Source organism: Talpa europaea, assembly GCF_964194135.1.
Source record: "Talpa europaea genome assembly, chromosome: 15".
Classification (NCBI taxonomy): Eukaryota; Metazoa; Chordata; class Mammalia; order Eulipotyphla; family Talpidae; genus Talpa; species Talpa europaea.
The window spans coordinates 68,201,762-68,217,304 of NC_140083.1; the positions used below are offsets into that span (position 1 = coordinate 68,201,762).

The 15,543-nt window shown below is 37.5% G+C and overlaps 2 protein-coding genes across 2 annotated transcripts in view; both read left to right on the top strand.

The window, feature by feature from the left end:
- LOC311185447 (pregnancy zone protein-like) overlaps nt 1–15,543 on the top strand; it is a gene marked incomplete at both ends in the record, with an annotated part of 117,323 nt that overhangs the window by 83,986 nt on the left and 17,794 nt on the right. The window lies entirely within an intron of this gene.
- The window catches only part of LOC311184657 (alpha-2-macroglobulin-like), a gene marked incomplete at its 3' end in the record, with an annotated part of 37,839 nt that overhangs the window by 15,178 nt on the left and 7,118 nt on the right, over nt 1–15,543 (top strand). Inside the window, exons 16-28 of the mRNA XM_084254842.1 lie at nt 3,212–3,379; nt 3,823–3,934; nt 6,582–6,702; nt 7,368–7,596; nt 8,837–8,963; nt 9,301–9,422; nt 9,837–9,888; nt 11,235–11,318; nt 11,791–11,967; nt 12,280–12,367; nt 13,147–13,303; nt 13,951–14,025; nt 14,762–14,942. Of these exons, the coding sequence (XP_084110968.1) occupies nt 3,212–3,379; nt 3,823–3,934; nt 6,582–6,702; nt 7,368–7,596; nt 8,837–8,963; nt 9,301–9,422; nt 9,837–9,888; nt 11,235–11,318; nt 11,791–11,967; nt 12,280–12,367; nt 13,147–13,303; nt 13,951–14,025; nt 14,762–14,942 (1,693 nt within the window). The remainder of the gene's footprint in view (nt 1–3,211; nt 3,380–3,822; nt 3,935–6,581; nt 6,703–7,367; nt 7,597–8,836; nt 8,964–9,300; nt 9,423–9,836; nt 9,889–11,234; nt 11,319–11,790; nt 11,968–12,279; nt 12,368–13,146; nt 13,304–13,950; nt 14,026–14,761; nt 14,943–15,543) is intronic.

Below are 15,543 nucleotides of genomic sequence, written 5' to 3' on the forward strand. Positions count from 1 at the left end.
ACTGTCATTTGTCTTGAGATATTTTTTCATTTAACCCACTTATTGCTCAGTTCTTCAGCTTCCACATATTAGAGTTTTTTCCTGCTTTATTTTTGTGGTTGATTTCTAGTTTGATATCATTGTGGTCAGAGAAGATGCTTAGTATGATTTCAATCTTCATGAATTTATGAGGCTTGTCTTGTGACCCCGTAAGTGGTCAATTCTGAAGAATGTCCCATGTGTATCCACCTTTTTGGGGTCAGTGCACTATAAATGTCTATTAAGCCCATGTGGTCTAATTCTTTGTTTAAGGCTATTGTGTCATTTTTTTGGTCTGGTTGATCAGTCCATTGGTGAAAGTTGGGTGTTGGAGACCCCAGTCAAGAATGTGTTTTAGGACCTCCCCGGTGGCACAGCGGGTTGAGCGCAGCGCTATGAAGCTGTCCACAGCCTCTGCAGCACCTGTTCAACTCCTGGCCAGCCAGGGAGCAACCCACATAGCATGGCAGACCTCTCCAATCTCACCCGCTGCTCCCCTCAGCAGTGTATTTCAGTCTTTCTGCCTGTTCTGCTCCATATTCTGTCTCTGGTGAATCCTCTCACCCTCCCGCACTTCTGGCCTGTACCCCAGTGCTTGTATAAATAAATAAATCTTTAAAAAAAAAAAAAAGAATGTGTTTTAAACAATGTTTTCAAATTTGCAAATCTGAAAACAGACATTGGTTAAAACACATTTTTTTTCCTTCATTGTTTTTATTGTTTCCTTCATGTTTTTATTCCTTCATTTGGTGCATATATATTGATGAATGTTATGTCTTCTTGGTGTATTATTTCCTTATTATATAGTGTACATACCTGTTTTTTGTTATCTTTTTTACCTGTAAATCTATTTTATCAGATAGAAGTATAATTATCCCTGCCTTCCTTTGGACCCCATTTGCTTATAGGATTAGTTTCCAACCTTTTATTCCTTACTTATGTTTATCTTTGGAGCTCAGGTGCATTTCTGGGGACGAGAGAAAGTTGGATCTGTTTTCTAATCCAATCAGATACTGTGTTTTTTAACTGGTGAGTTCAGTCCATTTACATTTAAAAGTGATTATGAAAATATAAAAGTCTGCTAATGTCACTTTGTCCTTAACTTTGTGATTCAATCTATTTCCTTGTTTAGTTATTTGTGGAAGTTTTTCTCTTTTATTAAATGAGAGCTTCTTTCAACATTTCTTGGGGCAGAGTATTTGCAGAGTATTTCTTGGGGCAGAGTATCTAGTATTTGCAAATTCCTTCAGCTTCTGTTTGTCTGCGAGGCCATTATTTCTCATATCTGAAGGAGAGTTTGGCAGAATAGAATATTCTTGGGTAGCGGTTTTAAGTATTTTGATCACATCAGGCCATTCTCTCCTTACCCACAGTGTTTCTTCAGAGACATACAATGATCAGTGTTCTTTTCTAGGTTATCTGTTTCCCTCTAAAGCAGCTTCAATAGTCTCTTTGTCTTGAGTTCTCAGAAGTTTTACTACTATATATATTGGTGTGGGTCTCCTTCTGTTTAGGTATCCTGGTGTTTTTTAGCTTCATGGATTTGTATGTTTAATTCCTCCTCCAGGTTTGAGAAGGTTTCCTCTGTCATTTCTTTAAGTTCTCTGTTTACTTCTCTCTTTCCTCCCCTTCAGGGATACCCAGTATCTTTTATTATTGTATTTCCTCATGGAGTCAGATAATTCTGGAAGTGTTTCTTCACTTTTTTTCTTTGAAACTCTCTCTCTTCTTCCCCCTGGATTCTTTATGCATTAACATCGTCAAGGTAACTGATTTGATCTTCCATTTGATCTGTTCTACTTTCATACCATTTCCCAGAATTTATCTCCTCTATTGATGTTATCACATCCTGCATCTCCATCACTTTCTTATTTAAGGCTTCAATTTCAATGTTCCACTCATTCATTTTATTCAGGACATTCATTTGTTTTTCTGAATTTTCTTGTACATCTTTGATCAGTTTTTCTGTGTTTTCTTTGAATTTCTTTATCATGCAATTTTAAATTCTATATCTAATAGAAATAAAAGATATTCCATGTCTTTGTCGTTGGGCTCTAGAGATCTGTGGGGTTACGAGTACTCAGGTTGCCGGTTATGTTCTTTCTTCTCTCCATGCTTTACTTTGAGTATTAAGGATGGAGAGCTTCCACCTTTCCAGTAGGTGGGATTATATGACAGAGAACTAACCTGTACTCTGGTGTTCAATGAGTCAAGTATGGTCTGGAGCTCCCGAAAGTGCTATACGTGACTTGGCTTAGCTCGTGCCTGTGTCAGTGCCCTCTGGGTCTCAGACCTGCACTCTGCAGTTTGTAGGCTGGACCCCTGTGCAGCTCTGGCATATTCCAATGTGGCCTCACTATATCCACTCCATTCTGCAACCACTCACTCCTGAGGGAAATGGATGGGGTGAGCCATATCTTTCTGAGCTTTGTCTTGCTCACTGGAGGGCCTGTCTGCTTGGCTCCCCACAGCACTCATGCCTGTATCTTCCAGGGATAGGTCTCCAACAATCATCTTTGCCTTCCCTGGGCAGATGTCTGAACTGTGGTTTCCATCCCAGCAACCACCTCCTCCTTCTCCACTCACTCCTGTTACTCCCTTAAGTTGAATTTTGTCTACATTTCCCCTGTCACACTCAGTCAGCATTGGTCCCAAGCAATCATGAGGTACTCTGGCTTTGGGGTTCTTTGGGTTCAGTGCCTATCTGGACTCCTCAGTTTATTCTCCCCAGAGCAAAGCAAGGATTTGATGCCATCATCCCGTCAAGTTCTTCCTTGTCAGTTTTAAACTCCTATGAATACAATACAGTGCACCTATCAGCATTTTATGTCTTTCTTACTCTTCCCCTTCAAATGAATTTGAAAGCATCACTACCAGTATGTTACAGTTTAACTGTTTGAAGATATGGAGTATTTTATTCCCATGAATAATATCTGATACATACTATCCTGTCTTCTATAGAAGATATACACTTATTCATGTGTTTGTCCATTAACTATATTATATGCATGTTGCATCAGCAACATGAATCAGTTGCTATAAGGTAGAGACATCACTATCATCCCAAAGTCTCAAATATAGTGGACCTTGATTTCTCTTAATAAGTTTTAATTCATTCTAGTGTGGGCTCTGGGGTTTGCCTCTGAACCTTCAGTGTTAACAAGTAAGTTTGTCCTTTTTTTCCTTTGTACAGGTTTATAACCTGCTACCAGTAAAGGACCTCAATGGTTTCCCTGAGAGTTTGAATCAACGGGAGGAAGATGACAGAGAGTGTATCAATCACCACAACGTCCACATCAATGGAATCATGTATTCTCCAGTATCAAATACAAATGAAAAAGATATGTTTAGCTTCCTACAGGTAAATCAGTTATATTGTAGGTGGTCATTCTCAAAGTTCATAAAATATTACATATGGGAAAAATTATCTATTTTAATGCCTTCATATCATAATTGGGGGTAATAAGTTATAAAGAAGTCAAGGGACTTATCCATAGTAGCAGATCTGCTAATAGCAAGAGAGCTAGAATTGGAATATTTGAAGCTTATTAATAAATTTTTCTTCATTTTACTGATTCACTGTCATGTGATATTTACAAATATCACATATATCATTACTGTTGAAAGAATTTTAAAAACAGGATAAAATTATTCCTATAAGTATACCAATATTCCTCTGACAGATGTGAACATTAAAACTTCAATATTAAGCTAACTGGATTGTTTGCTAAATTCAATAAAAAGAAGTACATATATATACATATACATATTTACATACTGATTAGGTGATAATTCTCTTAACAGGATATGGGCTTAAAGGTATTCACCAACTCAAACATTCGTAAACCCAAAGTATGTGCAGAGCCTCAACATTACGCAATGCAGGCAGCATCTCGAAGACTATTAAGTTCTCCAGGTAAAAATTAATAAAAATTGTCTAATATATTGTGCGGAATAGAAGGTCTCCTTTAAAGAAAAAAATGAATAAAAAAGTACTTGTGATTCAGACACGTTAAGGTCATAGCTATACAAACCCAAAGTTTTTTTTTTTTATTTTGTTGCTTTGTATTATTTTTTTAATTTAATTTTATATATATTTTATATCATTCTTCCTTTGTGCTTTCTCCTCTCAGGTGTAGTCCCCACAAAATTCCCACCACCACCAATTCACCCATGAACCATCACCATAGTCCCTGATATAAGAACACATTCCCTCCCATTTTGATCCTTCTCCCTTCTCCCTCCCTTGCAGAGTGTCTCTGATTAATAGTTGCCTGTTAATTTTGTTTTTAAATTTATTATATTTTTTTTCCTGGCCCCTTTTTCGGCTCCCCTATATTCCTCCTATAAGTGAAACCATCCGATATTTTTCTTTTTTTTTTCCTTCTGGCTTATTTCACTGAGCATAATCCATTCTAGCTCCATCCATGTTGCTGCAAATGACATGAGTTTATCTTTTTTATTGCTGAATAGTATTCCATTGTGCATATATTACCACATCTTCTTGGTCCAGTCATCTGTTTTTGGGCATTTGTGTTGTTTCCATATCTTACCTATCGTAAGCAGTGGTGCAATAAACATAGATGTGCTGGTGTCCTTTTGAATTTATCTTTTTTGATTGCTGAGTAATATTCCATTGTGTGTATGTACCACATCTTCTTGATCCAGTCATCTATTTTTGGGCATTTGGGTTGTTTCCATAGTGTACCTATTGTAAATAGTGCTGCTATAAACATAGGGGTGCAGGTGCCCTTTGGAATTAATGTTTCTGTGTCCTTTGGGTAAACACCTAGGAGTAGAATTGCTGGATCATATGGAAGCTCTATCTTTAGTAGGTCAAGAAATCTCCACAGAGCTCTCCATAGTAGTTGGACCAGTTTGCACTCCCACCAGCAATTCAGGAGAGTTCCTTTTTGGAGAAGTGTCTTTTTCTGCCTAGATTGTTTACTGGATTGTTTTGACTGGATTCTTTACTTTGTTTTCGTTGAGTTGTGTGAGCTCTTTGCAGATCTTTGTGATCAGTCCCTTATCAGTAGTATTGTGTGCAAAAATTTTTTTCCCAATGAGTAGGGTGTCTCTCTGTTTTGGTTAATGTCTCTTCTGCTGTACAGAAGCTTTTTATTTGATGCAGTCCCAACTATTCATCTTTTCCTTCATTTTCTTTGCTTTGGGGGATAAGTCTTTAAAGATGTTGTTGGGATGTATGTCATGTAGTGTTTTGCCTATAGTTTCTTCTATACATTTTATGATTTCAGGTGTCATGTCCAAGTCTCTTATCCATTTTGAGTTGGTTTTTGTGCATGGTGTGAGGTAACAGTCTAGCTTCATTTTTTTTGCATGTAGCAGTCCAGTTTTCCCAGCACCATTTATTGAGCAAACTGTCCTTTTCCAACTGCATATTCTTTGCACCCTTGTCAAAGATTAGTTGTCCATAAATATGTGAGTTTATTTCTGGGTTTTCAAACCCCAAATTTCTGATTATGTCAAGCCCCTACAAAGATTAAACTACAGAGAAAACAAAGCAAATCATAAAAGTGTTAGAAGAAAGGTACAGATATGCAAAATAAAAGAAGATTCACTCATAATGATTTTGTCTCTGCTAAATGGAAATACGTAGAGTTGAAAAGGGAAGAGGAAATTCCCACACACAGGATCAGTGTAAATAGAAATAGAAATATTCACAAGTTGGAACGATCTTCTCACCAATCAGTTCTTTGACTTCCTTAAAAAAGCTCTTTCACTTCCCCAAAACACCTTCCAATACTCATGTGGAAATCACTCTCATTTGTCAGAGATATGGGCTACCTTTTTGTTCAATCAGTGACCAAACATATATGTATAATCTGATACTGTTAAATCATGGTTGAATATAATTGAGCACAAGAGTTTGTCAAAAATCAGGAAAACAATCAGTGAGACTTAATCGACTGTATGGAATTTAAATCAAGATTACTGTATATTTTTATTATTATTTATACAGTCTGTAATCCTTTATCAGTAAGATTTATTGTAAGCCTCTATATGTACAAGTATATATAGGCACAATTTATTTTTTACTTGCACATCAATGAACAGAAGGTAAACATGGTAAGAAATCCTAACTCTGATCTTCTGAAAAGCCTGAGAATAATAAGTCTTGCTTATCCTTGATCCTTTAGTTCCTGCAAACTGTTTCTCAAAGTCGCTGTCATAATGTCTCATGTAATTTTTCTTTGCTCCCACAGAGGAGCACGCCAAATGGAAGCTCTGCGCCCTGTCCTCCTTAATGCCCTCTACTTCATGCAATGAGGAGTAACCACAGAGGACTTTTTCTGCCCCACAGATAATCCAAGTTCTTTTCCTGCAGCTAGTTCTCTAGGTGCCCTGCTTATGTTTCTCTCCCCTTGCTCATGTCTACCTTACTTTAGTACTTCAGAATACCTAAAATATTACTCCTCAAAGATTTCTCTTAGTACTCAAATGTTCTCTCCAGGTTCCTAATTGTGTCATCACCTATTAATTTCTTTTGTGGCATGTATTACAATTTCCCACAGCTTTATCTTTTTCTCACTCATCCAACACAGTCTCAGCCGAATTGCGAACAGCTGGTGATTTTATGAATATGATGCATGTTTCTGAGCCTCTCCCAGAGACTGTGCGGAAGTACTTTCCTGAGACGTGGATCTGGGACTTGGTGGTGGCAGAGTAAGTAACTTTCTCTATATAGAAGATGCAACAATATAGACCTCTCACTATTTTCAATTCTTAGCTTATTTTTTAATATCCAACTATTTCTTTTAGACATACTGCTATTCTCAGGACAGGTTTTACTAAATAGCTCTTTGAAGTCTCACTAATCTAACTGCATCAGAGCTAAAAAATTTTTGCACAAATTTAATACTAAGATTTCTGGAAAATAGGCACAGGACTAAATATAACTAAATACTACATAGGTTAACACTTAATAAGAGATCTTCATTGATCAGCAATCTTGAATTAAACACAGATCTGTCAAGCCAACTATACAGAGTTAGAATTAAAAAATTAAAACCTTCCCTCAGTAGAACAGTTTTTTAGAGAGGAAAATTTCAGAACTTAAAATTGAGTGTTTAGTTTATAATTATATTGCTTATAATAGATTATAATACAACTATTTGTCTACAGGAGATTCTGATATAGATTAAAATTAAAAACAGAATTGGAAGAAAAGGATTTATATTTTCCCATATCGGGACTTATAGTCTCCATGATGGGTATTCCTACTGAGTGAATTCAAGTCATGACAAGAAAATCATTTAGAGGAGTTCTTTTCCTAAAATGGACTTATGAACTGTTTTTCTTTTTGTTCCTCACATTGCCATCCTCTCCAGTTCATCAGGTGTGGCTGAAGTAGGAGTGACAGTCCCTGATACCATCACAGAGTGGAAGGCAGGAGCCTTCTGCCTGTCCAAGGAGACTGGACTTGGTCTCTCTCCTCCTGCCTCTCTCCGAGTCTTCCAGCCTTTCTTTGTGGAGCTCACGTTGCCCTACTCTGTGATCCGTGGGGAGGCCTTCACACTTAAGGCCACTGTCCTAAACTACCTGCCCAGCTGCATTCGAGTAAGAACCTCTCTTTCCTAAGTTAAACACAAACTAACAATCAAGTATGTTAAAAACTGCATTCCTAGGACTACTAGCAAACTCTGTGCAAACAACTTGCTCACCAAAGTAAATATTCTATCAGAAATATTCATGTTATGTAAGTTATGGTTGCTGATACCTTCAGATACCGAATTACAACTTAAAAAAACGTTTCTGACCCTTAACCCCTTAAGGTTGGAAAACTTGTATAGTATGAAGATTTCTGATATAGAAAAAAAAATCATTCTTAGATTCTCCAAGGTTTCAACCTTTGCATTCCAATATTTAACTTTTCATATATTGTTAATTATGGTAAGCCTTCTTTAAAATGGAATACAGGGGAACCAAACAAGGGATCAGAGGTGGAAAAAGATAAAACTAGCAGGCTAACTATTACTTGAAGACATTCAGCAGGGAAGGGAAAGGGATTAAAAGAGGAGCAGGAAGAGCACAAGAGACTATGGTGATGGTTCATGGGTGAATTGGTGGTGAGAATTTTATGGAGACTATATCTGAGAGGAGAAATCAAACATTGTACAAAAATTAACGATGACGTAATATATATATAATAAATAAAATGTAATTTTTGAGCATTTCACTTCTGCTGAATCCATAACTATCTATAAATCTTGCACACTCTACTGGGAAAGTTGGAAAAATAACCAAGATCCCATGCCAAAGAAGACCATGTTCCCATAGGCAATATGGTACCATGACTTCTCTTCACCTCTGGTCCCACCATACAAAAAAATAGATTTAGGGCCTCCCTGGAGGCGCAGGCGGTTAAGCGCTGCACTGTGAAGCTGTCCACAGCCTCTGCAGCGCATGTTCGATCCCAGCCAGCAGGGGAGAAATCCACGTGGCGAGGCAGACCTCTCCTGTCTCGCCCGCTGCTCCTCTCAGCAGTGTATTTCATCTGTCTGCCTGTTCTGATCCCCGCTGTCTCTGGTGAATTCTCTCACTGTCCCACACATCTAGCCTGTACCCTGGTTCTTGTATAAATAAATCAATCTTAAAGAAAAAAAGTAGATTTATATGAAAATGCTAAGATTTAGATGTCAGAGTCACGAAAAGGTGCTCAGTCTTTGTTATATTGCCTTCACTATTAAGCAAACTAAAATTTAACCAATCCCCCAATATACTTTATTTAAAAACATTCGACCTTTGGTTCCCTTCTCCTTCTAATCTTTTTTGTCTCTTTGCCTATGTGTGATTTCAGGTCAGTGTGCAGCTAGAAGCCTCTCCTGCATTCCTAGCTGACCCCAGGGAGAAGGAACAAGAGTCTCACTGCATCTGTGGGAATGGCCGCCAAACTATCTCCTGGGCAGTAACACCAAAGTCATTAGGTAAGGGGCAGTCTCCAAGAGAATTTTCCACTCAAGGATTGTATGTATCAGCGAGTATCTTACAGCCAGTACTAGGCAAAGAACCTCTCTCCTCCAACTCGCTACCCACCCAAGGATGGTAGGATTTTTTTGTTTGTTTGTTTTCCATGCTCTCACCTTCATCTACATCTTGAATTCTCAGTATCATTAGCCTCTAGTTTATGCTAGTGCAACCCTGTTTCTGTGTTTTTATAGAACACAAAAAAAATTACAAAGCATTGAAAATTTCTAAAACTTGGGATTTGGAGGCATAGAGGAAGGAGAAGATGGTGCTCATCTCTGTTGATCCTTTTTTCAGGAAATGTGAATTTCACTGTGAGTGCAGAGGCCCTGGAGTCTCAACAGCCATGTGGAACTGAGGTGGCTGTGGTCCCAGAATATGGAAAGAAAGACACAATCATCAAGTCCCTATTGGTTGAAGTAAGCCTTCCGATTTTATAGGTCACAATGACTCAAAAAAAAAACAAAAAACCCAGTAGCGAATCCAGTTGAAGTTTCAAGTTTTAGGTAAAAGGAGCTAAATAATATGTGATTATTGATTATTTTACAGTACTATTCTCTCTGTATCTACTAGTCTATTTTGAGCCTATCTACAACTATCTATCTCTATTGCTATTTTTCTACTGTCTCTCTTGACTTATTTTCATTATTTTCCCTTCATTTTCTCAACTATCAATCTCCTTCATATTGCTTCTACTTGCAGAATTTGTTATGTAATACATTTGGAAATCAATTACAATACTTTTCACTATCAAAAAATTTGTTGTTCCCCTGTCAACACACATATCCTGAAAGTCATTCTCAGCTCTAATTTTTCTTTCTCTCCATCTAAAGCCTGAAGGACTAGAGAGGGAAACAACATTCAACTCCCTGCTTTGTCCCTCAGGTAAGAGTTAGCCTCATAATTAAAAGAACATTGATTAAAGTTTAATTTTTGAAGCTCAAAGAATTTTATATATTATTCATATATTTTTCCTATGAAGTAAGTCATAAAGAACCATCAACCCATTTAACAAATAAAGAAGTTGCCTCTTAAAGCAGTCTATTAGTTTGCCAGGACAACGTCCCTATAGCAAGCATTCTGAGCTTTATGTCTTACAGCACCCATGCAAACACCAAAATGTCTTTCTCATCAGTGTATAATGTAGTTATACAAAGAAAATGGGTAGAAACAATTATTATTATCAAAGGGGATATTTACCACATCCTTGGGTATTTACTAATATAACATATGGGTAACTGAATGCAGGTCACCCCACACTGAGTTTTGCAAAGTCAACAGTATTTGATAATAGGACTATGTTATTTCTTGAAGAAAGTTGTCATAATGTTTACCATTCTATCACATCAATACTTGTTTAATGTCAACCCCATAACTAATGTTCTATCAGTCATTTGAAAAGGGAAAATAGACATTTATAGTAAAAGATATGACTATCCTAGTTGGAAATTTTCTAGTCTAAACAAAAACATTTATGGATATTTAGTACCCTAGAAATTTATCAACACATGGCACTATGCTGTACAGTAGGTCTCTAAAACTTACTCATCTTGCATAACTGAAATTTTTTACCCTTTGTACCATAGTTTTTAATATTAATGTTATGAAAAAGAGATGCAGTATGAAGATAAATACTAATTTCTTTCCTCTTCATATAACTTATCAATATCAAAAGGTCAGCAAATGTATGCATCTCAGCAGCCATTATTTTCAATAAGTCAAATACTCTTGATCTTTACCCCTACTTCCAGCCATAAAAATACTATTTTCATATCTGGTGAAAGCTTATAGAAGAACAGAATTCAGAAACCTTTTAGACTTTTTCCTTTGCTTATACATATATAGGTGATTTTTTTTATATTCAACTGTTGAGTAAAGAGGTTGGGGGTGGACACTAAAAATATTGTCTTCAAATACTCCACCCATCTCGTGCTAGTCATAGGATGACTACAACAGAACCACAACATCATGGGCACTTATAAATTTAGAGCATTCTTTTGGAGTACAACTCTACAAACAGGGTAGAAAGATAATTGAGAAAGGAGGAGTTCTGGAAATTTCAGAATCCCATTCATACATGTTTAAGATAAAAAAAATTGAAATATGAAGAGGGACACCATTTCAGAAAAAGTTTAGACATAAGGCATATTTCTGTCTTCCGAGTCGTTGAGATCTTCAAGAAGGTATAACAGAAATAATGTGCATTATGGATGATTTATGTCTTTCTCTAGGTTCTGAGGTAGTTGAACAATTATCTCTGAAGTTGCCACCAAGTGTGGTAGAAGATTCTGCCCGAGCCTCTTTCTCAGTTTTAGGTGAGTCTCCAATTGTAGTGGGGGGACTATTCTATTATACTGACAGTTTCTACTATATTTCTTTCCCATAAATACCCAAATGACAACAATAACGTTAACTTTATGTCTTGTGTGAGCTTGTTTCCAGTCATACTTCTGTTCCTGGAAGACTTACTTTTCAAAAACAATCCTCATCTCTTTACCTCAGCTAATTAGTATTCTTTATTTTTTTAATTTAATTTTATATATTTTTTACATCAGTCTTCATTTTTGTACAATGTATGCTTTCCCATCTCAGTTATAGTCCCGTGAAATTCCCACCACCAATTCACCCATCTACCATCACCATAGTCCCTTGTGCTCTTCCTACCCGTTTTGATCCTACTCCCTTCTCCCCCTCTGCAGAATGTCTCTGGTTTAATTAGTATTCTTCATGATTCTGATAAATTATAATCTACAAGTTTCCTAACTTCCCAACTTTACCACTCCCTAGGAGACATATTAGGCTCCGCCATGCAAAATACACAAGATCTCCTTAAAATGCCTTATGGTTGTGGAGAACAGAATATGGTCCTTTTTGCTCCAAATATCTATGTTCTGGATTATCTAAATGAAACACAGCAGCTGACTCAAGAGATCAAGTCCAAGGCCATTGGCTACCTCAATACAGGTAAGTAACTGAATGAGTGAGTTCATAGTTTTGTTTTAATAATAGACTGAATTTTCCAATAATATTCAGTTATACTATATTCTATGTATATAGTATTATATACTATAATAGTTAATATGATAAGAATACTGTGATGCTAATTACATGATAACAATCCTGTGTCCAACCTCCAATAAAATGTTTAGGACTGATAACCTTCTAAAATGACAGCAAAATTCAGGAAATACTACAATAGAGACCAAGATGTTTTAGGTACTTCTCTGGTTGAAGCATGTACAATCTGTCTTGTTTTTTATTAACCTTGTGTTCCAGGTTATCAGAGACAGCTGAACTACAAGCACTATGATGGTTCCTATAGTACCTTTGGGGAACAATATGGCAGAAACGAGGGCAATACCTGGTAGGGAAATACCATTTTTTTGCATCTATTGTGCCATCTATTTTTATATACTATCACAATTATATTCACAGTAACCCTATCATGTATATATTATTAAACTCATAGTCACTTATACTATGTTGATACACCAAGACTAGAGAGTTTACAAGCAGGAAAGTTGAAATTCAAACATGTAAGTATATTAGACTTGCCCCCAAAATTCGTCATGTTAATAAAACACCAAGGAACTCTTTCAAAACAGTAATTTTTTTCTCATATAATTCCCATAACTATGCTTTTTTACTGAGTCATATGACATAACTTCTAGATAAACCATGTTAAATTCAGTTTGTATTATTTTTTTTGGGATTATATTCATCATGACTGAGAATAAATTCATGAATAGGAAGAAAGAAATTAGAGGGACCCACAACAATGATAAAATCCCTAAGGCAAAGTAAAATCAGAAGAAGTTATTTATATGTAAGAGTTATATGTGAGAAAATTCCATCTTCAGAAGGAAGTCACTAAAAAAAAGAAAAAGTCAATCAAATAAGTAAGAGTAAATAAGATTTAAGAGTTACTTAGACTCTCTGCAGCAAAGACAAAATGAGTCAGCAAGGAAATACTAGATCTAGTAGACTCATCACGAAACCTAAGGGAAATAGGAGCTCGAATACACAAGACCACCCGCTATAAGACTCATCAATATAGAAAGCGCCATGTGAAGCCTGTTACTATGAAGTGGTTATAAAATCATTGTAATGACCTAATATCAGCATTCCTTCCTCCCCCATCAGGCTCACAGCCTTTGTACTAAAGACTTTTGCCCAGGCTCGATCTTATATCTTCATTGACGAAGCACACATCACCCAGGCCCTCACCTGGCTCTCCCAGAAGCAGAAGGATAATGGCTGTTTCAGGAGTTCTGGGTCACTGCTCAACAATGCCATTAAGGTACAGTATTATTAGAGTTAGCTTTGATGTGTCTATTATGATGTCTGCAAGGATGAGGAGAGAAAGAAGTAACAGGAGTTCCTTAAGCAGTATGAAAAGCAAATAATAAAACCCAGAGTGTACCAAGAAAAAAGGGGTTGGAACTTAGGTTATTTGTGTTACTTTGCCCCATGGGAATAAACATGAGCAAGAATAAATTCCATGGGCCTCCCTGGTGGCGCAGCGGTTGAGCGCTGGGTTGCGAAGCTGCCCGCAGCCTCAGCGGCACCGGTTCGATCCCCGGCTGCTCCCCGGCCACCGGAGGAGGGTCCCACATGGTGCGCAGACCTCTCCTGCCACCCGCTGCTCCCCTCAGCAGTGTACTTCGGTCCTTCTGCCTGCTCTGTTCTCCGCTCTGGCTCTGGTGAATTCTCTCACCCTCCCGTGTTTCTGACTGTACCCAGTGCATGTATAAACAAAACAAACAAACAAATAAATAAATAAATAAACATGCCTCTATAAAAAAAAAAAATTAAAAAAAAAATAAAAATATTAAAAAAAAAAAAAAAAAGAATAAATTCCATGATAGAAAAATATAAAGAACGGATTAAGGGCATTCTTAGAAGTTAAATTACTCAAGTTTCTCCCCCTACCTCTCTCATTTACAGGGTGGAGTGGATGATGAAGTGACCCTCTCTGCCTATATCACTATTGCCCTCCTGGAGATCCCTCTCCCAGTCACTGTAAGTATATCACCTCCTTCCCCTGCTAACACATAGTTCTGGATGCAGTGCAACTGCTGACCTGCTGTCTGAAATATCAGCCTACTAAAAGCCAATTGTCAGTTTTCCTTCTATGCACTAGTCATGCTTCCTAAAACAACAAAGAACTCGGTCAATCTGTGAAGAAAAATTTATACTTCCCCATTGATGCCCCTAGGGTATTTATCCCCTATCACCCTTGACCACAACTACACACACAAAATGAATTCTAAAGATATGTTCTAGGGGGCCTCCCTGGTAGCACACAGGGTTGGGTGCTGCACTATGAAGCGGTCCACAGCCTCTTCAGCATGAGTTCAGTCCCTTGCTGGCCAGGGAGCAGCACACATGGCACAGCAGACCTCTCCTGGCTTGCCTGCTCCTCCCCTCTGCAGTGTATTTCAGTCAATCTGCCTATTCTGTTCCCCACTCTGTCTCTGGTGAATCCTCTCACCTCCCACAACTCTGGCCTGTACCCCAGCTCTTCTATGCATAAATAAATAAATCTTTTAAAAAAAGATATGGCCTATATTTCTGCCTTATGAAGGTAAGAATAACAGGTAAAAAATACAATTCTCTTAATTTATAAGACTGGAGATAGATGAACAAATGCATTTGAAAAGCTTCTCTACCTCCTGCGCTATGATCTGGATGTTTACCTGGGATACCAGGCTCGCTGTTCACATAGCTCAGTTCCCTTCTTCTTCTCCCTGCACAGCACCCTATTGTCCGCAATGCCCTGTTCTGCCTGGAATCCGCCTGGAAATCAGCAAAGGAAGGACCCCATGGAAGTCATGTCTATACCAAGGCACTATTGGCCTATGTTTTTGCCCTGGCAGGTAACCAGGACAAGAGGGAGGAAGTACTCAAGTCACTTGATGAAGAAGCTGTGAAGGAAGGTGAGCATGCACCTGAGATCTTTCTCCCATGCCACAGTCTCTGTATCAAGAACAATACTGCCAAGATCCCCTACAACTACCTTCTGTGATGGCTTTCCCTCTCATCTTTTGTCTGTAACATTATAAAAATCCAGGATTTCTTAATCAAGTCACACACCAACCAAAAGCTAAGAAAGATACTATGGTAAAGAAAAGCTTGGCTTCTGGTGACTAACTCCAAATGTATTACCTATATAACCTTGGGCAAGCCACTTACCTGTGTTTCAGTTCCTTCATCAGTAAAATGGGACTAACAATAGTATTTACCCTCATTTACTTCAGAGTATTAAATGAGTCGATACATAAAAAGCACTTACTAGAGTACATGGGAGAAAGTAAGTACTATAAAACTTCTATGGCAGCTATTTTGATTAAGATCTCACTTAAGGCAGCTCTTCCTGCCTGCTTGTGTCTGTGCAAGCGTCCTTTACTTTTCTTTCCCTTTTTATAATAAACCTGCCCTTTTGGATATTAAAAAAAAGATATTAAGAAACTTTGGAGTTCAGGTGGCGGAGAGGTGACTTATACGCATATAGTAGTAAAGATAAGATATCCAGTAACA